General features: G+C 35.1%; 1 protein-coding gene and 1 long non-coding RNA gene across 2 annotated transcripts in view; one reads left to right on the top strand and one right to left on the bottom strand.

Annotated features, from left to right (window-relative positions):
- STXBP4 (syntaxin binding protein 4) overlaps positions 1-23,421 on the top strand; it is a 153,239-nt gene that overhangs the window by 36,483 nt on the left and 93,335 nt on the right. Inside the window, exons 10-11 of the mRNA XM_047081003.1 lie at positions 10,644-10,733; positions 14,847-14,912. Coding sequence (XP_046936959.1) covers positions 10,644-10,733; positions 14,847-14,912 — 156 coding nt within the window. The remainder of the gene's footprint in view (positions 1-10,643; positions 10,734-14,846; positions 14,913-23,421) is intronic.
- LOC124513213 (uncharacterized) lies at positions 15,489-19,186 on the bottom strand. The gene is made up of 3 exons (XR_006962316.1): positions 19,099-19,186; positions 16,186-16,271; positions 15,489-15,858 (listed from the first exon to the last, which is right to left on the bottom strand). It is a non-coding gene; the product is annotated as an uncharacterized LOC124513213 (long non-coding RNA).

The following is a 23,421-nucleotide window of genomic DNA, read 5'->3' as shown; positions in this document are numbered from 1 at the left end:
ATCCTTATACTGAATCTCTATCTAGATACACAGATTTGTGTCTAGACCCACCACTCTGTTCCATTGCTCGATTTCTTTCAGCCAATACATTATTATTTTAATTATTCTAGCTGTATATTTCTAGATATTTCTAGGTTCATTGTTATCTGGTAGGCTAAGTCCTTAATACATACTTTTTTAACTTCTTGGTTTTGATCTTCTAGATGATCTTTGGAATCATTTTTGCCGTGGTAGTGAAAATTGAATTGGGACTTTTTAAAATTGGAATTGCATTGGAATTAGAGAGTGGTTTGGGAGAGCTGAATGTAGTTTACCTCTCCATTCATTTAGGTCTTTGTTGATATTTTGGAAAGAGAAAATTATGTCTTGCTTCATATGTGTCTTGAATATTTCTTATTACATCTGAAGAGGTATGCTCTAGCTTTTGTTGCTATTAGAAATGGCATTTTTTTAACCATTATATTTTTCTAATTGGTAATAAAGATAGTAGTTATTTTTTTAAAGATTTTCTTTTTAAAGTACCTCTACACCCAACTTGGAGCTTGAACTCACAACCCCAAGATCATGAGTCACATGCTTCAATGACTGAGACAGCAAATGCCCCAAGGTATTAATTTTGGAATGGTTATTTTGTGTGATGCCTCTTTATTGAACTCTCTTATTCTAGTTGTTTTTCATTTGTCTTGGGTTTTCTAAGTAGGGCATTTTAAATTAATTACATTTTTGTTTCTTCCACAAAATTTTAATTTTTTCCGATTCTTGTTGGAACTGGAGCTGCAAAAGTGAGCTAGAAATAAATTTTCATGATATTTGAGCCATTCTACATTTTTAATTCTTAGAAAGAAGCTAGCACTATTTTATTTAATAAATAAGAGTTATAATATTTTTATATCTGCTTATTTATAAATTATTTTAAATTTATAAATTAGGGAGAGAGGAGAGAGCCTGAGGGGGGAGAGAGAGACAGTCTTAAGCGGGCTTCATGCTCAGCACAGAGCCCAACACGGGGCTTGATCCCACAAACCTGGGATCATGACCTGCGCTGATATCAAGAGTTGAAAACTCAACCGACTAAGCCACACAGGCGCCCCTTTTGAAAAAAATTTTTTTTTTTTACTTATAGCTGTTTAAATAATAGAAGCTGTATCTGTTCCTTTAAGGTTTGAAAATGTTTCATATGCCAGATGAACCTGGGTCATTGTTGGTAGAGAAAGCATTTCCTATTTTTTAATGTCTTCTAAGGTTATTTTATTCAAGTTTTTGTCCTTTTCTTGAATAATTCTGTTAATGGACATCTTCCTAGAAAATTTTTCCTTTCATCAGGATACTAAAATTTGTTAAAAAATAACTCAGAATTTTATTTTTAATATATTTTAACAGTACTGCTCTTTATCTCATAGATGTACTATACAATTTTTACAAAATCTTCACACCCTCCAGTTTCTATAGATCATATTTTAATTATCTTTCAGTGTATAATATTCCCATTGTGGTTGCTTATTTTGAACTATATTAGACAGTTTCTAATTCTATAGTTCCCTTTCAGTTGCTGATTTCTAGTGTACTTCACTGACTTTAGAAACACTGTCTCTGCGTTATTAATTCTTTGGTCATATATACAGCAGAAATTAGAAATAAATTCTCTATGGTATTAATCTTTTGGATATATATCGAGCATATAGTCAATTTTATGAAATATTTCTTTTGAGGGGCACCTGGGTGACTCATTGGTTAAGCATCTGACTCTTGATTTCAGCTCAGGTCATGATCTCATGGTTTGTGGGATTGAGCCCCATGTAGGGCTCTGTGCTGACAGCACAGAACCTGCTTGGGATTCTCTCCCTCTCTCTCTGCCTCTCTCTCTCTCTCTCAAAATAAAATTTTGAAAATTAAAAAATTTTTTTCTTAAAAATATTTTCTTATTCTTATTGTCAGAAATTTATAGAGGTGGCTGGGGGCTCAGTTGGTTAAGTGTCTGACATCAGCTCAGGTCATGATCTTGCGGTTTGTGAGTTCGAGCCCCACGTTGGGCTGTGTGCTGACAGCTCAGAGCCTGGAGCCTGCTTCGGATTCTGTGTCTCCCTCTCTCTCTGCCCTTCCCCAGCTCACACTCTGTCTCTTTCTCTCTCAAAAATAAACATTAAAAAATTATAAAAAAAAAGAAATTTATCATCTTTCCTTTTTCTCTGCTTTTATTTTTATTCTATATTACCCTAGAATATTACCTTGATATATTATAATTTCAAGAATACAGTATGCCTAGGGGCGCCTGGGGGGCTCAGTGGGTTGGGCATCCTACTTCAGCTCAGGTCACCATCTCACAGTCCGTGAGTTTGAGCCCCCCACCAGACTCTGTGCTGACAGCTCAGAGCCCGGAGCCTGCTTTGGATTCTGTGTCCTCTCTCTGCCCCTCCCCCATTCACGCCTCTGTCTCTTTCTCTCAAAAGTAAATAAACATTAAAAAAATTAAAAAATAAAAGAATAGAGTATGCTTAAATATCTGTCAGTGATCATCTGATCATTTTATTGCAAACATTTTAGATAATTAAAATGTATGTTTTAATTCAATATCTTCATAAGCTGTGACATTAAAATTTTCTTCTGAATTGAGTAATAATTATACTTATTGGTACACAATTAATCAAAAAATATAAATATATCAATTTTGATCAATTATTTTTATAAAGGTACTGTTTAAAATACAAATTCTTACTTCAGTGGATGGATTATTTGTAGTCCAGCTGTGTCATGCATGGGCATTTTTGGATTCTTCAGTGCTGGTGTACTTTGCTTCTTAAGTATTGATACCTGATAACATAACCTCCCACTTTGTTTTTCTTATTAAATGTTGATTTGGCTAATCTTTTTTCTTATCATTTCCAAATAAGTTCTAGCAAAAATCTTACTGTCTCAAATTTCTAGTTTATTTTGGGAAGAATCAACCTCTTTATAAATTTCAGTCTTCCTAGCTATGAGCATGTTTTGACTTCTTATTTATATCTTCTTGAGTGGCAAATAATAATTGGATACATTTTTTCCAATACAAGCTTTATTAATATTTTGTTAGATTTATTTCTAGTTACCTTTCACTTTTTGCCATTATAATAAATGATGTTTTGTTTTTGTTTTTAAGACTTCATTTCTTTAGAGCAGTTTTAGATTCACTGCAAAATTGAAGGGGTAGGTTCAGAGATTTCCCATATGCCTTCTGCCTCAATTCATGCATAGCCTCTAGCATTATCACCATCCCCACCAGAGTGGTACATTCGTTATAATTGGTGAACCTACATAGACACATCATAATCTCCTAAAGTTTATAGTTTACATTATGGTTCACTCTAGGACCTGTATAGTCTGTGTGAGTTTGGACAAATGTATAATGGCATGTATCCATCATTATGGTATCATACAGAGTGTTTTTACTGCTCTGATTTTTACCAATGTGCTCTGCCTATTCATCTCTCCACAGCCCCTCCCCTCACCCTTTGCAATCACTGATCCTCTTACTGTCTTCATAGTTTTGCTCTTTCTATAATGTCATATAGTTGGAATCATACAGTATGCAGCCTTTTAAGATTGGCTTCTTTCACTTAGTAATATACATCTATGGTTCCTTCATATATTTTCATGTCTTTTTAGTGCTGATTAACATTCCATTATCTGAATGTACTATAGCTTATTTACCCATTTTGAAGCTTATTTACCTTTTGAAGGATACGTTGGTTGCTTCCAAGTTTTGGCAATTGTGAATAAAGCTACTGTAAACATCCATTTGCAGGTTTTTGTGTGAACATAAGTTTTCAGCTCCTTTGGGTAATTACCAAGGAGTACAATTGCTGGATCATATGTTAAGAAGATGTTTGGTTTTAAAAAAAATTTTTTTTTCAACGTTTATTTATTTTGAGACAGAGAGAGACAGAGCATGAACAGGGGAGGGGCAGAGAGAGAGGGAAACACAGAATCGGAAACAGGCTCCAGGCTCTGAGCCATCAGCCCAGAGCCCGACGCGGGGCTCGAACTCCCGGACCGCGAGATCGTGACCTGGCTGAAGTCAGACGCTTAACCGACTGCGCCACCCAGGCGCCCCAGATGTTTGGTTTTATAAGAAACCATCAAATCGTCTTCCAAAGTGGCTATACCACTTTGCAGTCACAACAGCAATAACACCGAGTTATAACACTGAATAACAGAGTTCCTAACACTGAGAACGAGAGTTCCCATGATCTAGTTGTTTGGAAACTTTCAGGAAATTACCCAGTCTCCTGGAGTTGAGGCACTGATTTATCAGAACTGATTCGGTAGCATTTAAAGTAGGAAAGCTGAGGCTGTAAGAGCACTGTTTTTTTTTTTTCGATCGTTTCAGGTGTTATGTATTTTCCTACCTACTATTGACAACCAAGCATTGTTTTCTTTCTGCCAAACAGTTCTCAAAGCTACTGTCCCCACTATTGGTGAGGAAAGGCAAAGGTGGTCGGGTAGCTTACAACAGAAGAGAAGCGGGGAATTCACAGTACTTTCGGTGAGCGTGCAAAGCTTGCTTAGCAGCTGCACAGAAATACTGGCTCTCCACATTAGTAATTTACTTCCTTTCTAGCCAATATGATTTTAGGGCAGATAAGAGTGTATTCAGTGTGTGATACTTTGATGACAAAAGCAAGGTGCTGATGGTAATTGTGCAAGGTCTTCTGCATGCTAGTAATTTCCTGTTTGCAACTTCAGATCAAAATGTTGTGCAATTGTCATTATATCAATTTATAAGATCTCCTTTGTTGTGTTGTGCTTGTCAGCATGTAGCAGATATCCCCATAAAATGTTGGCTTTTTTTTTTCACTTGAATCCATAATAAGAATACCTTTTACTTCACCACACTCACATATATAACTGAAATAAAAGTCTCAAAGCATTACTTACTTTTTCTACATTATTGCATTCTTATTTAATGTTCAGTTCTATTTCATTAATATTTGAACTTAAAACTCACTAATGGGTCACGTACCATGGTTTTAAAAATACTATAAAAATCACTGCTTGCCAAGTAGCTCATCAGAAACAAATAAAAGTATCTTATTATTTTGTAGTATTATTCCCAAAATTTTTGTTTCATTAAAAAAAACAAACACTGTAGTGCTGCACCTGAAGTATCAATTGATCTGTGGTTGAGGATAGTGACAGTCTGTGAAGGTGGGGAAATTCCACTATGGTTACCCCCTCAACCATTTTGTCACAAACAACAGAGTCAGATTTTATAATCCGTCTGTTAGAGATGGTTGGGTTTTTTTTTTAACTTGTGTTTCCTTTTTTTTTTTTCCTTCTGGTTTGTCTTTTCCTTAATTTATCTTTTCAGAAATATTTTTGCTGCAACATTATGAACACCCTGTAAAGAACAAAAACCTCAAGTGTACAACCTGATGAATTTCTGTTACTATCTTGTGTGTAATCACCACTCAAAGGCTCCAGTGAACCAACTTTGTCTCAGTTGACCATCACTCCCACCTTTACAACAGAACCACTATTCTGACTTATAACAGCATAGATTGCTGTTGCCTGTTGATGAACTTCATCATAAATAGAATCACACAATATGTACTCTTTTGTAACGAGCTTCTTTTGCTCATTGTTTCATCTGCATCTGATAAGATTTCTTGAGATGCTATGCTTCAAGAAGGAAGAATTGTTAAGTCAGTGTAAGTCAGTCCTACTTTCATTTAGTTGACAAAAAACTTAACAATTTTGGAAATATATGGCCTTTAGAACTAAAAATGTAATTGTCTTACTGTGATTCTAATCATCATTGCTATGTTAAAAAATTCACACAGTGATAACACCTGCTGCTGGCATAAGGTTACACACAGAAAAGCAAGGTTAGAGCCTCAATTTAACAGAACTGTAACCTTAGCAACAGCAGACTATGGTCTGTCATAATATGATGGGTTTACCACACACATATAGAATACTATATGTTCCCTAATGAAGACTTTTTACAATTTGGTTTCTTACTAAATCCATTTAGTGCATTGCACCCCTATTTAAACAGGTGAGAGAATACACTTGTAAATACAATTGTAAATTTATATAAGAGTGAGTAATGTTTCACTTATAGTGAGGTCATGATATAAAAGGTATGTCTCACTATGTGTGACAGTATGTACTTTATAGCCACTTCATTATATTTCATCTGCAAAACATTAAATATATATTGAACAACTATAGTGTGGATGGCATTGTGTTAGCTGCTCCAGCGCGTTATTAAAATAAATAAACTTAAGCCTGTCCCTCAAGGAATTTGAAGTATTGCGCAAGGAAAGTCATGTACATAAATAGATTTTAAACAAGCTCTAGCACTACATGGTAAGACCATAGTTATGATAGAGCCTACAATATTCAGAGAAGATTCCTAACAGAGTTGACTTTTGAGTGACTTTTAAATGATATGTAGGGTTTTATCTACTTAAGAGGTGAACAGAAAGTGATAAGAGAATTAGCATGAATAAAAATATATACATAATGTGATGGTAAACAGAGTAATATACCTTTTTTTTGGGGGGGGGGAGTTTTTTATTTTTGAGAGAAAAGGGTGCAAGCTGGGAAGGAGCAGAGAGAGAGAGAGAGAATCCCAAGCAGGCCCTGCAGGGTCAGGACAGAGCCTGATGTGGGGCTCGAACTTGCAAAAATGTGAGATCATGGCCTGAGTCAAAATCAAAAGTCAGATGCTTAACCGACTAAGCCATCCAGGTGCCCCTAGAGTAATCTACTTTTTTAAAAAGATAAGCAAGTACATGCAGATCAGTGAAGGAAGTTAGGCCTAAAAATGTAAATATTATACTTAGAAGTTTGTACCTTACTCGTAGTCAGTGAGGAGCCATTAGGGAGAATAGTGACACAATCAAAATTGATAGTTTAGAAATAATAATCTTATAGTAGTGTTGGTTATCTTGGAAGGTAATGAAACTGGTCATAGGTAGCCTAGATAGGGCACAAAGGAAAGAGTCCAAATATAGAATATTAAGAACTAAACAATGAAGGTGAGGAAAATGGGAAGAATGGAGAGACAGATATATGATAATTTACCAACAACAAGTATATCATCATTAAGACTTGCATTTGAGTGTAAGAAATAAGGAAAAATGAATTAAAGCTAACTGCAGAGTTTTGATTAGGATGATGAATAATGGTAGGGTGGTGCTATTGACAGAAATAGGGAAATGAGAACAGTGGAGAAGATGATAGTTGGATTTTAGAGAGTAAGTTCAATATGCTGACAGGTGTAAGTGACCAAAAGGCCACTGGAAATAAGGAACTAGACACAGAGAGGGATTTGGAGGATGATAGTTGAAGTGTTCACTCAGGGAGAGCGAGAAAGGGAGAAAGGGACAAACTTTGCGGAACTTCCTCCACTCCCACTTAAGGAGTAGAATAAAATTATTAGAAGCAGCCTAAATATTCTGAAGGGCAGGTGAGATAGTGGGAAATCAAAAACATAGGGAAGAGAAAATGTCAAGGACAAATGGCTTAAGCAATGTTACATGAAAGAAAGGAGGTTAAGAAAGTTGATGGGGAGTGCATTTATTTTGTCAAATACTAGGTTTATTGGTGACATGGAACATAAATTATTTTCAAAATGTACGGATGGGAAGAAATATATGTAAACCAGATTATTAGAAGTAAAGGAGTGGGGCGCCTGGGTGGCTCAGTCAGTTAAGTGTCCCACTGCAGCTCAGGTCATGATCTCAAGGTTTATGAGTTCAAACCCAGCATCATGCTCTCTGCTGTCAGTGTAGATAGAGCCCACTTCAAATCCTCTGTCTCCCGTTGTCTCTGCCCCTCCTTTGCTTTCACTCGCTCTCAAAAATAAAAATAAAACATTAAAAAAAAGAAGTAAAGGAGTAAGAGAAAGGAAGGAGGAAATAGGGAAATATACAGAAATTTAAGGAAAGGAGGTAATTGACTTGGTTTCTAGTGGAAGGCTTTATCAATAAAATTGACCTGAAGCAGACATTGTTCTGTTGAAGATGAATTGAGTGTTGGAATGAATTGAGTGTTGGAATGGAATAGTGGCTATCCAGAATAGAGTGGAAATGATTTATGGTGTTATCTACCAGGTGTTTCAGAGGGGGACAGCCTGAGGATCACAAATGATACTGTGAGAGCCAGACAGGAAAGGAATGGAGGAAGGGAAGGATAAAGCCCAAGAATTGGAAGCAGGTTAGAAAACAGTTCTCTGTCTTGGGGCGCCTGGGGGGTCAGTTGGTTAAGCGTCGGACTTCCACTCAGGTCATGATCTCGTAGTTCGTGAGTTCGAGCCTCACATCCGGCTCTGTGCTGACAACTCAGATCCTGGAGCCTGCTTCAAACTCTGTGTCTCCCTCTCTCTCTGCCTCTTCCCCACTCATTCTCTCTCTTTCTCAAAAATAAGTGAACATTAAAAAAAAAAAAGGAAAGAAAACAGTTATCTGTCTGAAATCATTTGAAGTTAAATAGAAACAATTCATTTCATCTGTTGCTTGCTCAGTTGAAGATACTCAAACTCTTAACACATGACTGAGCACGAAGAGGTGTTTCAAAGAATTCACAGGTAACATCTATGGCCAATTCTCTGGCTGTAGGTTTTCACTGCTTAGCCTAAAATAGCAATAGGATTATAGCACGTTTGTTTGTTTTTTTGTTTTTGAGTCATGGTTTGTTCTATGACTATTCGGGCTAGCATTTTACCTCCTAAAATGGTACCATGGGCTCTTTTATTCATGATTTGCCTCCATGTTTTAAGCTCACAAGTTTATAATCGTATCCCTAAAACGCCAACCTATAATTTCTCTTAATAAATTGATATAGTTGTGTTATCTAGATTCTTATTTAAGCTTTTGAATTCTGTGTATTTCATGTCTTAGATAACATGCAAGACATAATAGGCTTATCTGAATGTTGAGTAGCAGTGTTTCCCAGAACACTTTGTGCTTTTGCAGGCATTAGTCCACTGAGATGTCCCAAAATAAATAAAGGTGTGGTGGTTGGGGATATGGTCAAATAACTTGAGGAAATGCAACAAGTTATTAAATTTTATTTCCTTTTGGGATATTCAAAATGCTCATTAGAGTATTAAGGATGTTGGAAGCTCTGCGGGAAAGTTCATTTTTTCTAAATCCTACATTTCTCCAATTTACCTGGCCACAGGGACCACTACCACCATCACCACCACTCAGTTTTGCTTTTGTACAAAACTAGTTAATATCCTTTGGAATGAGCTTTGAGAAATATTGTTACATTTGAATATGTATCAAAAACTATTCTAAATAGTATAAGAATGAATTCTTTGAATGTGTGTTGAGTACTCACAAAAGAGTAGAATAACAGAGACAGATGAAGGATATGAGATGATGAAAACAAATGGCCATACATACCTAAAGGTAATTCTCAGGACAAAATGTTTAGGAAATGCTTAGGTTGTTTGTTTAGGAAAATGTTTCTCCCTAAAATTGAGGGATGACTCCTACTTCAGTTATTCTATCATTTAAAATTAAACCTGAATTTCTTATATCCATTCCACCATGATTTCTGTTAGGCAGTTAGTAAAAATCACAGACTAATGACTAAAGTCAGATCTCTATGAGAATCATGAGGTGGCCATTATTAGCTGTGAAAGTTTAAGCAAGCTGCTTACCTTTCGGGCCCGTTTCCTCCTCAGTTAAATGGAAACAAGGTTATAGGAAGGATATAACTTTGAATATATATATATAGTCCTTAGCAATGTATCTGCACACAGTAAGTTCATAATAAGTGGTGACATTATTAATTATTTTTATGATCTTTTGTATTTACCTCTCCTCTCTGAAAGGCCCTACCTTAAGCCCATTCTTATAAGAGCAATCAGTTTTTCCACATAGTCCTTTAAATTATATTTTCTATACTTTTTTTGTTCTGTTATAATTTATACATACAAGATGGCTGTAATTAGACTTGGATTTTTATCTCTGATTAGATTGTCATTGTTTTTTACCTTGTAATTAACTGTCAAAGAGATCATGCTAGCAGTAAGAGAAGAGAAATTGTCATCTCTGGTATTTTGTTGTTGTTGTTATTCACTTGTGCATGAATTATTAATATTACTTTCAATCCACAATTTCTGTGCAGGGATCTTTTTAAGCTGCTTGGCTGTTAATATTGCATTTTATTTAGTTAAAACAAGACATATCATCGATTAATGAACTTTACTGGGTTTACATAAACCATCTTGGTTGATAATGTCCAGCCTTTTGTTAGCCTTACATACCATGTACTTGGCGTGGATGTCTTTGGGGAAGAGTTTATGTAGATAACTCAACGTCTTTTTGACATTATAAACATAGTCTTAGAATTTGGACTTTTAAAGGAAATTATATTGTTGAAACAATCATAAAGAGGACAACAGGATATGTATATGTAATAATCATCTAGATTCTGTTATAAATAACAACAATGTGAAGTTAAGCTTAAATCAAGTTTCCCCAGGTTGCTTTAATATTCTCTTTCATCTAATCAAATGACTCCAAAGAAACCAAATTTTGTTTTTAAAATGCAAAAGCTTAACACTCGTCAAAAAGGATTTTCATGCTAGTTCTCATAATTAGCATTTAATGCATAACTTTTTTCTTGTATTTTAATGTTGACAGCTTCTTCCCTGTGATTCCTTAGAGGCAGATGAAATGGAAAGGCTTAAGCGTGAAAGAAATGATGCCTTGGAGGAAGTGAATACACTCAAGGTAATCTCCAATTTCGCCTCCTTAAATTTTGCTTAGAAAAAAAGAAAAGAAAATTATTATATTTATTATAAGTAAATTATCAAATGTATGCTATTAATGCTTGTAATATTATAAATAAAATTAATATTGCAAAAACTGTTAATATCACAAAATAGATCATTTATTTAGTCAGTAGGCCTTTAAAGAGTCAACTTTTTGGTTCACATACTTATTTATATTTCACCATGTCCATATAAGATTCAGGGTAGACTGGTTTTTGCTCATACCTTCTGATCTGGCTACTTCTGCCCCTTTTTGTTCTCATATTGGTGGCAAGGATGAGAAGCCAACAAAGATTAGATGAGTCAACAAAGCAAGCCATGACAATTTTGGATCCCTTAGATGTTCATTGGAAATACTTTCTTCCCATGGAAAATACATGCTTCAGAGACCTCTTGTTTTGGTAACATAATTTGGAATTAAAGCAATATGATTAAGAGAAGAATAGACATACACTGTGCCCAAATATACTTTAAGATTTTGATTCATTTTACATATTTTCATTTTGTTTTTAGTAGAATATTAAATTATATCCTAATTTTTACAGGAATACATTAGATTTTCCAAGTCTTTAAGAAAAGCACTATAACTACTTGATTCATGATTAATTCACCATAGGAATATGTTTTTTTCAATTATTTTACTTTATTTTCTGAAATAAGTAAAAATCTATGTTTATTTAATTTTTATTAAACTGAAATCTTTATACCTCACCTTAAAAAAGGAAGAAATTTCTTTCCTACCTTAGTATTTAAACTCCAACTTCTAGAGGAAGCCATTGTTAAACATACCTTGTTTATCCTTTTAGAGACTTTTTCTTTTTTTTTTAATTTTTTTTAATGTTTGTTTATTTTTGAGAGAGAGAGAGAGACAGAGACAGAGCGAGCATGAGCAGGGTAGGGGCAGAGAGAGAGGGAGACACAGAATCTGAAGCAGGCTCCAGGCTCTGCGCTGTCAGCACAGAGCCCGACGCGGGACTCAAACTCACAAACCGTGAGATCATGACCTGAGCTGAAGTCAGGTGCTTAACCAACTAAGCCACACAGGCATCCTGAGAGCCTTTTTCTATACAGCCAATTATATTTCTAAAAATAAATGTGTATGTGTGTTTTAACTTTAACATTAATTTCTTCACACACTGCACACTTTTTTACAGCTTGCTTTCTTTTTTTCCCCTCTCTTTGTTAGCCTTATATCTTCTTTTTTTTAAGTCGATTTATTTAATTTGAGAGAGAGCATGAGCAGGAGAGGGGCAGAGAGAGAGAGGGAGAGAGAGAGAATCCCAAGCAGGCTCCATGCTGTCAGCACAGAGCCCAACACAGGGCTCCAACCCACAAATTGTGGAATCAAGTAGCTGAAATCAAGAGTCAAATGCTTAACTGACTGAGCCACCCCGGCACCCCTGTTAGCCTTATATTTTAGGCTACTTTTCAAGTTAATATGTGCATATCTGCCAAATTCTCCCCAATGGCTCTTCTGCCATCAAATGGTTCTGTCCTAAGTTTTCTAGCCAGTTCCTTATAGATGAATATTTAAGCTGTTTCCAGTTTTCCACTATTAAAAAGAATTCCTTCAGGGGTGCCTGGGTGGCTCAGTTGGTTTAGTGTCCAACTTCCACTCAGGTCATGATCTCACCATTCAGAGTTTGAGCCCCGTGTCAGGCTCTGTGCTGACAGCTCAGAGCCTGGAGTCTGTTTCAGATTCTGTGTCTGCTCTCTCTCTCTCTCTCTCTCTCTCTGTCTCTGCCTCTCCCCCACTCACACTCTGTCTCTTTCTGTCTCAAAAATAAATAAACTTGGGGCACCTGGGTGACTCAGTCGGTTGAGCGTCCGACTTCAGCTCAGGTCATGATCTCACCGTCCATGAGTTCGAGCCCCACGTCAGGCTCTGTCCTGACAGCTTAGAGCCTGGAGCCTGCTTCAGATTCTGTGTCTCCCTCTCTCTGCCCCTCCCCTGCTCATTCTCTCTCTCTCTCTTTCTCAAAAATAAATAAAAACATTAAAAAATAAATAAAAATAAATAAACTTTAAAAAAATTAAAAATAATTCCTTCATAAATAGTTTTATAGTTGTATCTGAGTAATTTCTACAATTTTAAAAACACAAATTGAATATTTCTGAAAGATTGCTTTATCAAAGGATATGTCACATAAAATTTTATGCATGCTACCAAATTACCCTTCAAAAGATTTTACCAATTCATGTTCCTTCCAAGTGTGTATGAACATTCCATTACTAAAGGAATATTAATAGACTTTTTTACAACTTTGAAACCACTTCTACATTTGTTGGTATAACAGTTAAGAGTCACAAAATGAAAAAATACAAATTTAGCTTTAAGAATAAATTGACAATATTTCCTCATATTCTCTTTGAAAACATCTCCAACAATGGTTATCTTGGTAAAATATCACCTTACATAATTTATCTCTCTGTAAGCCATTTAATCTTATGGTTCATTAGAATTTTGAGAGGCTCTCAAGTCTTTTTTCATTTTCTTAATATTTATCATATTAAGTGATATGATCATTTTAGTGATATATTTCAGTTTTTATTTGAATATCAGTATTAATTATTAGAATTTTAATTTAAAAGTGTATTTAGATAACGTTTAAGCAGGGCTTCCCTAAATAGCTATTCAATAAATCAGGATTCACGTTTAATGTCTGTAAAATGTAACTGAACATACCCTAATGTGATGGGACCTGAAATCTCAGATAAAGCATATTCTGTATTTTATAATTTACTTTACCTGGAAACCTAGTGGCTGAGAACCACTTGTTTGGCCATATAGAGTGTACAAAGCAATAAATACTTCTTCGAGGTAACATTTGTACCTTCAGTATTTTTACTTGTGTTATACACACACACACACAAATGACAGAGGTTTTTAAATGCAGTTCACAGAATGTGTAGGTGCTCTCTAGTCACTTGCCGTTATCCTGTGACATCTCTATCCTTCATCTCTGACTTGAGGTACAATACAAATAAAAACGAAACCAAGATAAGTTGATGCCAGTGGCTACTTTTTTCTTTATTTTACAAGAATGATTTTTAAAAGTGCTGTGTTCTTTATTTAACTTGAAGCCATCTCCCTACAAAGTTTAGATTGCTACTGGTTTGCAAAGCTGAATGAAAATAGATGTATTTTCCATTTACAGATGCAAAAAAAGTAGGACACAGAGTGAAGGTGAGTTGCTAGAGCATCAAAGCATGAGAGCCAGCAGTTTCCTGGCTCCCGGCCTGTGGCAGATTCATTAGATTGCTATATGATATTCATCTTCATACACCCTCATTTCATCTGTTAGATAAGAATGAGCTGAAATATACCAGGAAGCAGAATGCTTCTTATAAACATTGCAATGTTGCCATGAATATTTACCACTCAACTTAATCTTCAAGCAGTTCCTCTGCCCAAGTTTATAGTAAAATGGTCCTTAAATTACTCTGAGTATTTTTGATTTGATCAATAAAATGTGGATTTATTTATGGTATATTTTTAAAACACTGAATGTTTTAGAGTATGTGCTTAAGTTAATGTTAAAAGATGATAGTATTTAATTTGCATGCATATTCTACATTAGTAACTATTATTTTGTAGTTTGGTTATGGTAGCCATATCTTCATTTTTGTGGATAATCTTCTAAGTACAAGCTAAATCAGGAAAAGAATAGTCAATCCAATTTCTTATGTCCTCTTTCGTGTGGTAAGAGACCTTTACCTCTAAGATGTAACTGTAATGCTCTTCAGTTTGGAAGCGCCTGGGTAATGATCGCTCTTTTCCAAATTTTGTTAGTATTTACACATTTTCATCCTGATGGATTTATTTTGGAGCTCAGAAGTGGAGAGTGTACAAAATGGCTATTTACAGTTAACAGGAAATGCATTTATATCACAGTTGTACTGTAAATAACTAATTTTGAATGGTATGTGTAAAGCTAGAAAACTGACTGAGAACTTTCAGATTGTAGCGATTGGATGTTTGGAGAATTTATAAATGTTGAAATAAAGCCCTAAGAATGATACTCATTGGTACTTCATAACATGTTATTAATTCAGTGGTTTTTAAATATAGGAAAAACTATTTGAATCAGAAAGGCAAAAGAAACAGTTGACAGAAGAACTCCAGAATGTGAAACAAGTAAGTGCATATATTACATATGTGTGTTTTATGTATAAGTGCATAAACATATGAGGTATATAGCAATGATGCTGTGTAATATCCTGGAGCTTATAGATAGATGTGAGTAACATAGTATAAAATAGCATAAATCTTAATGGCAATCACTTTCAGAGGCTGTTTCTGTGCTGAAGTCCTGCTACTGTTGCTCAAAGAAATTGCTTTCAAAACCAGATAACCATGGACTGAAATGGCCAATCTCATTGCTATTCTATTGTTTTACCCTTTTATTTTCCCTTTTTCTTTTCTTCTGTTTCTCATACTTCATTGTATTAAAGAAAAAACAAAAGAAGAAAAGAAACCTCCAAGGCAGAGGATTTTTTACTTTCATTTTTTTTAGTGTATATTTATTTATTTTGAAAGAGAGAGAGAGAGTGTGTACACATGCAAGCAAGGAAGGGGCAGTGAGAAAGAGAGAGAATCCCAACTGGATGCACTGTTAGCCCAGAGCCCAAAATGGGGCTCAGTCTCATGAACCAGGAGATCATGACCTGAGCCAGTATCAAGAGTCGGATGCTTAACCAACTGAGCCACCCAGGTGCCCCTACTTTTATTTTTTAGCACTAAAAAGTAAAAATTTATTTTTACTCTGCATTGTTCTTCACAAAATTTTAGGCAGCTTACAACAGAACAGATACAGTGGCATTATCATGAAATACACATACAAATAAATATTGTTAAGAGTAGAAAGATAAAAGAACGTTTCTAGAGATCACTGACAATCAAGTGATTTTGAATTTCCCTGACTTCATCCCCCCAGAAAACATAAAATCGACAAAGAAATCTAATAAAATCACATAGAACCCATACTTCAATATGACTGTGACATAAAACATCACATCTTTGAAAATATGTATAAATAGAATAAAAAAATTTCAAACTCCTGCGGCTTGCCTGCGGCTGAAACCTAGAATACAAAGAACAGTGGTGGTAAGCCTTCAATGACTCTGGAAAAGAACTAGGAAAAACAGAACAATTAGACAAAGTTCTAATAAAATCACCTCCAGAAAGAAAATGCAATAATGAATGCCAGACTCTAAGCACAGAATAGTAGTTGGTGATTCCCAGGACTTGAGGAAGTGTGTAACCAGAAGTGGCAACATTGGAAAATCACTGTCTCTGGGGAATAACCTAGTGAACAGAAACAAGATGGTATCCCTTGGAGACTAGGCAATAAGGAAATAAGAGGAGAAAATTAAAGATTGTGCAGAAATGAAAGAGAAACAATACATACCAGTCCTTTCCATCTACCTCCACCATGACAATCATGATCCATAAAGAACTGCACAGGAGAGTGTGCTGTTGAACTAAGAACTCTTTCTGTGAAAGAAAAAGGAATAGGAAAAAAAAAATTAAATCTGTCCCCATTATTACAAAACTACTGTAAAAAATCAGACAATATGAATTAAAGTTTTCCTTCTGATAAAAACTCTCCAAAACAATTTGACCACAAAGCTGAAGAAAACTAATATAACACTCCAAACTCAAATATCCTTAAACAAAGCATTTGCCACTACAAAAAAACACTTTAAATCAGAAATTTTTTAAAAAACTAAAAATAGAAATTGATTTTAAAAAAAGGCAGGAAGAAGTAAAAGGAGAGTTGTAAAACTTAGGAAAGAAATAGGAAAAGACAAAAGTATATCAGAAATGAAAACTAAGTTTATAAATACAGACAGATAAAAAAGCATTGGAAAAAAAATGCCATAACCAGGACAATGATAGTGAAAGGAAGTAAGAGTTTCTTGAAGAAATAAAACAACTGAACAACACTAATATTTAGAACTATAATCCAAGAAAACTTCCCAGAATAAAAGAAGACCTGAATCTCTCATTGGGTACTAGGGAAATCTGACCTCAAAAGATCAACTCTATGACATATCCAGTAAACGTATTAGGCTTTAAAGATAGGAAAATGCACCATGCCTCCAAGTGAAAAGGTCAAATAACTTACAAAGACAATAGAATTTGACCAGCATCAGCCTTCTCAGCACAACAAAGTAAGGCCAAGTAGAGCACCATTTTCAAGAAACTAAAGGAAAGAAAATGTAAACCAAAATGTATACAGCCAAGCTGACTTTCAGATACCAAGGCCCTGGAAAAATAGTTTGGAATGTGCCAGTATTCAGAGAATGCTGCACATACATAGTATTCCTGAGGAATCTAGGAGAGGATGAGTTTCATCCAGCCAAAAAATTACTGGAATAACTTTGTCCAGAGTTTCCCAAAGAATGAGCATTTCACAGATATTCTATTGCTGAGACAAAAATGAGACTGAGGTCACATGTCTGACAAAAAAAATCAGAAGATGCAATTTATTTAAAAAATGAGAGGATAAAGCAGGGAAAAAAAAGGAAAATAGAATACAACCACTCTGTTGTGTAAGTAAGGCTGATGTCAGATAGTAAAACATTAGGTAAAAATAGAGGAGATTTCAGGCACTATAAAAAGTAATAAACAAAGGTAACCTATGGAATGAAAATACACACCTTACAAAATACCAAAAGTAATTTAAAGGAAAAAAAAAAAGCGAAAGAAACACACAAAATAAACACAGTAAATATAATATATGCACACAATAATTTCAACAAAATATGACTGAGTTGAGACCATCATAGTTATTTCAATTAACATGAATGGGATCATGTTAATGATGTTTTAAAAGCTCTTTTAAAAGATTTTCTTAGGAAAATATAGTTTGTCAAAACTGACCTAAGTAGAGATAGAAAGCTTAACAGATCAATTTACATAAAAGAAGCAGAGTTCTCAAGAAACTACCCTCTAGAAAAAGACCAGGCCAGATGTTTTACAGGGGAATTTAACCAAACCTTTGGCAATCCCAAAACTACATAAGTGGCTTCAGAGGATAAAAAAAATGAAAGAAAATTTCCAAGTTCTTCTTTTGAAACTAGTATAACATCAGTGCCTAAACCTGATAGAAACAGCACACAAAAAAAGAAAATGCATTTAGACTAGAAAAACAACTAGGGGTATGTGAATTAGAAAAGAAATAAGTAAAACCGTTTGCTTACAGATGATATAATAGTTATCCAGAATACCATTGACAATCAATGATAAAATTCATTCAATGAAAAATTCACAAGCTAGCAAGATATAAAATCAAAATGCAATACTCAATTCTATTCATGTACACAAGTAAAAACCAGATAGAAGTTGTAACAGTTGAGAAGCAAAAAATGATGTAGAAAAATTGGCCAAGACATGAACAGATAGTTCACCCAAAAAACATTATTAAAATGTCCCTTAATTATAGGAAAAGATAAGCTTTCTCATAATAAGAGAAATACCAATTAAGTCTACACTCAGATAGGACTTCCAGCTTCTAGTAATGATAGAGTATAAAAACTGGCTGAAGACATCTTCCAACAGAAAACAGCTTTAAAACCTGACATCAAAAAATAAGTAACTACCAAAGGAATTGGAAGAGTGTACATAATCAGACAAACTTCTCCTCCTGGCTATAAGCCTGGAGCTAACATAATGTGACACTGGTAGAAATTGACCCACACTTAGAATCATTTGGTATTCGAAAAGGTTCACAGACAATTCACCTGGGGGAAAGATGCTCATTACAATACATGGGGATGGATTAAGGAAATACTTGTATGAGGAAAAAAAATGAATCTCCACCCCTACCCCATGTCATACTAAAAAACTAACTGAATTATTATAGATATAAACATAAGAACTAAAGCAATTAAATCCTAGAAGGAACTTTTATAACCTTGGGTTAAACAAAGTTAACAAACTGTATACCTAAAATTAGTAAATTTTACTATATTGAAATTTACTATAGAAGAATTCTGCCTCAACAAAGCTTTTTTTTTTTTTTTTTAGAAAAACTATGCCAATACCATTTCTCACCCATCCGATGAGCAAAAATTCAAAAGCTTGATGGTACTCTGTTGGTGAGGATGTTTTGAAACAGTCATTCTTATCTGGCATGCAGAATGGTGCCCCTATGAAGGAGGATTTGGCCGTTCTAACAAATCAATATATCATTTACCCTTTGACCTGACAATATCATGTCTGGGAATTTACCCTGAAAATATGCCTCTAGTAGTATTAAAATATATATGCACAGTATTGCAGTCTTGCTTATAATTAGAAAATATTGGAAACTTACCTTAATTCCTCCTGAGTAATATGGAGTGATTTCCAGGAGATATTACCAAGGAAAAAAAGCAGAGTTCAAAAGAGCGTATATGCAGTGTTTAATAAACAAGAGCAGTTATATATCTGTTTATCTCTTATGAAAGACACCAAAGGAAGACGACACAGTGATGAAACTGGTTATCTATGGTGTGTGTGGACACAGGGTGGAAAAGATACAGGATGGAGAGACACCTCTCTGAGAATTACTTTTTATGTAATTTTTACTTTTGGGTGCATGTTAATATTCTACATATTCAACACATGTACAAAGAAATCAATAAAGATAAGGAAGGGAAAATGAACCTAAAGCTACAAGCCAACTGAAATAAATGAATCTGTTTGTATTTCAAATGAATACCATCCTCATGCTAAAGGAAAACCAATTCAAGTAACTTGTGAACACTGTATTTGTGTTCAGACTTTGACAGGTTGGGACTGAGTTGGAAAAGAATTGCAGACAAATCCTGAACCTTTTTTTAGTATTTTGTTGTTGTTGTTATTGTTTAGTTTTATTGTTGTTTTAGTGGTACAGGCAAAGCAAGTCTGAAACCATTTTAGATGTATTATGGATGTTAGCAAATGTGTTGATTGTCGTTGAGAGCCAGAATCTCAATGAAAATGCACAGACATACAAAATAGAGTAAAGTCACAAAAGAATCCTGTGAGATGGACTGGAATTGGAGGTATTGTGAATGTATCATTTCTAAAATAGCTGTATGTCAGGGTGCCTGGGTGGCTCAATCGGTTAAGTGTCCGACTTAGACTCAGGTCATGAACTTGAGGTCTGTGAGTTCGAGCCCCACATCAGGCTATGTGCTGACAGCTTGGAGCCTGAAGCCTGCTTTAGATTCTGTGTCTCCCTCTCTCTCTGCCCCTCCCCAGCTCACGCTCTGTCTCTCTGTCTCTCAAAAATAAATAGACATAAAAAAATTTTAATATCTATATGTATATGTGCACATACATATATGTATATTTTTATGCATTATATATATATTTATATATATATATATAAAATCATTCCCTGACTCTGTCAGTTGTAAGAACCAAGAAGCAGACACTCTAACAGCAGTGAACACATAGCATATGTAAATGCCCAGATATCATTAACTACTAAAGGAACCCAGTCTCCATGGAGAAATGACTGATTTAAGCACTGGAGGGAGGGTAAATACAAGATGAACTTAGAACATCTCATTTTACCAGAAAATAAGGAAGTGCTCCAAATGACGGGGTCATGTCATAAGCAATAAGCTTGAAAAGGGCCCCTGCTGGCTAAATCTGGAAGAACTTGAGTACCAAAATAATTAAATACAGTAATGAGTTGCAGACCATTGAAAAAAGTAATCCTTAAGTCCATACCATTAGTAAATAGATTAGTTAATTAATGGGGAGAAAGGGGAGCTCTTGCTCATTATAGACTGTTGAATGCTGACGTAACTGCAGAGGCTGCCAGATTTGGGAAAACAGCATTTTGCATCTGTTTTAGTATAGACTGAATCAGGCTGGAGTCATCAGATGCTAAATCTAGGGGGAAATCTTGATGAAGAGCAGAGTATTTACATATTTACATGATTTTAAAGTAGCTCTCTATAAACTGCTTATTAATTGCTAGGGGAAAATAATAATTATACAGTAGTGAAATAAGACAACACCTTGCCCGGTGCTAAAAATTGATAGCACCAAAGAAGAAGAACAGATGGAGAATATGACTCCAAATGTGAAACCTTGAAAAGGACACATCACCTATGTAGTCCTCCAGCAGAGAACATGTAACCTGAGTCTAGCTATGAGAAAGCATTAGACAAACTCAAAATCAAGAATAGTTTTATTTTTTTTAAGTGTGTGTGTGAAAGAGAGAGAAGGAGCACAAGAGAAAGACAGAATGGCCGTATTCTTCAAAAATATCAATGTCATTAAAAAAAAGAAGAAAGAAAAGCAATAAAAGATCCCAGATCAAAAGAGCCTAAAGACAGGGAGAATAAATACAAGACCTGACCATAGTAGACTGGATCATGCACTGGAGTGGGGAAAATGTTCTAAAGGATGTTATTGGGTCAGTTGACAACCTTGGAGTACAAATGGTGGATTAGATAAAAGTATTGGATCATTGTTAAATTTCCTAAATTTGACAACTAAACTATGGTTATATGAGAATATACTTATACTTAGGAAATACTGAAGTTTTTAGGGGTAAAGAGCCATGATGTATGTAACTTACCCTCAGAAGGTTAAGGAAAAAAAGTGATGTGTGTGTATATGTGTTTTATGCATATACATCTATACACATGTGTGTGCATGTATATGTGTGTTTCTATATGAGAGAGATTGAGAATTTGCAGGACTTCAGCAACAACCTGTACATACCAGTGGCTTACAAGTGTATTTCTCACTCATGAACATGTTAATGAAAGGATAAATCTGGTGAACTAGGTAAATCTGGGTGAAGGGTATGAGGATGTTTTCTGTACTACTAATTCTTGCAACTCTGCTGTGCACTCAGAATTATTTCCAAATAATAAGTGTTTAAAAGTCCTCTATTTTTTTGGCCAATTTTAAGACTCTCATTAAATATTTTTGTGCTTTGGTTGGTATGCGTTTTTAGCTGTGTCTTAAATTCCTGCATCAGTTTATATGGCCAGGCTTTTTTATGTTTTAGTGTTTGCATCCTGAAAGTAGACATTTAGACATCTTCTTTGTTGATTTTTACATTTGGAACAAATGAGAAGGTGGGTTTTTTCCTACATTTAATTAAAATTGTCTTTTCTCCTAAATGGTTAGAGCTTAAAACTTTAGAATATAGAGCATACTTGACAAAATATTTACATTAAGGACTGATTAAGAAATGATTCTAAAGAAAAATTTAACAATTTTGCTTTTTTTCCCCTTGCAATACCTACTTCTTCCACTTGAGGCCCTCCTGTATTTATTTCTCTGAACAGATTAATTTCTGTTATTAGGGAAGGTTGGGTCTTCATGAATAAATAAGACAAATATGTCTCAGAACTTAACAAGATTCAATAGAAAAAGATGGGACATAGATGGAAAAATAAATAGGAAAAAAAATCTTATATGATGAATGGTGAATTAGTGTAAGGAGTAATGAGGCAGATAATAGGCTTTAGAGTTAGACCATGTAGGTTTATTCTGATCCTGCCTCTTGCTTGCTCTTGACCTTGGGCAAGCCACTTCATTTCTCCAAGCCTCATTTCCATCACTTCTAAAATGAGTTTGATAATGGGATCCCTCACAAGACTGTTAGAAGTATTAAGCAACATATATAGTATAAATGTGTACAGCCCATAGTAAGCACTCAACAAATATAAACTATCATTGTCATTATTATAAATACTAGAAAAAGAAATGCTAGGTGCTGAAAAATATGTGGGAATGATTTGTTTTAACCATTTGCTTTAGAGGAGGAAAACCTAATTCTGGCTGAGAAGATAATGAGACTTTTTATAGAGAGGGTGACGCATACATGAACTGGGCCAGACATAGAAAGGAAAGAACGTTCCAGACGGAGGGCACAGCATAGAAATCATGCTATGAAAGAAAAAGTCTTGAGGGTCAAAATAGGCCTTTTGCACACTAACTGTACTATTATTTGTTAGTATGTTTGTGTTTTCATATCTAACACTGTGGTGATGATATCTGTCTTATAATTTGTTCATAGGAATCGAGACTTTCAGAGTAAAACTGTCAGAATATAGTAGGTTCCTCAAAAATAGTAACTTGGGTTTGTATTCTTTTATCAGCAGCAGCAGCATTATTAAAAGCCCAGGAATATAAGGGAGCTATGGACAGATGAAAAGTGTTAGGAAGTGGCATTTGGGTGGCTATGTTGGGGCCAAAGCATATAGGCACTTGAATACCAACCTAAGATTTTAAACAACAGACCGCCTCTGAAGATACTTGACAAGGAGAAAAATTATCAACTTGCTTCACCTATAATCTGATCCCTTTCTTTCCTTCACACTCCGCATCCAATTTGTTAGCCCTACTTTTTTTTTTTTTTTTAATTTTTTAATGTTTATTTTTTGAGAGAGAGAGAGAGAGAGAGAGCGCGCACAAGCAGGGGAGGGGCAGAGAGAGAGGGAGACACAGAATCGGAAGCAGGCTCCAGGCTCCGAGCCATCCGCCCAGAGCCCGACGCGGGGCTCGAACTCACGGACCGCGAGATCGTGACCTGGCTGAAGTCGGACGCTCAACCGACTGCGCCACCCAGGCGCCCCAGCCCTACTTTTTTAAAGCTACAGAATTTCACCACTTTTCACCACATCCATCACTAGTCTAA

Source organism: Lynx rufus, unplaced genomic scaffold (assembly GCF_022079265.1).
Source record: "Lynx rufus isolate CCGP_SWC_20201006 ecotype Redwood Valley unplaced genomic scaffold, mLynRuf1.p SCAF_18, whole genome shotgun sequence".
NCBI classification, from domain to species: Eukaryota; Metazoa; Chordata; class Mammalia; order Carnivora; family Felidae; genus Lynx; species Lynx rufus.
Note: the sequence above shows the minus strand (reverse complement) of the source record. Positions and strands in the feature narration are given on the sequence as shown.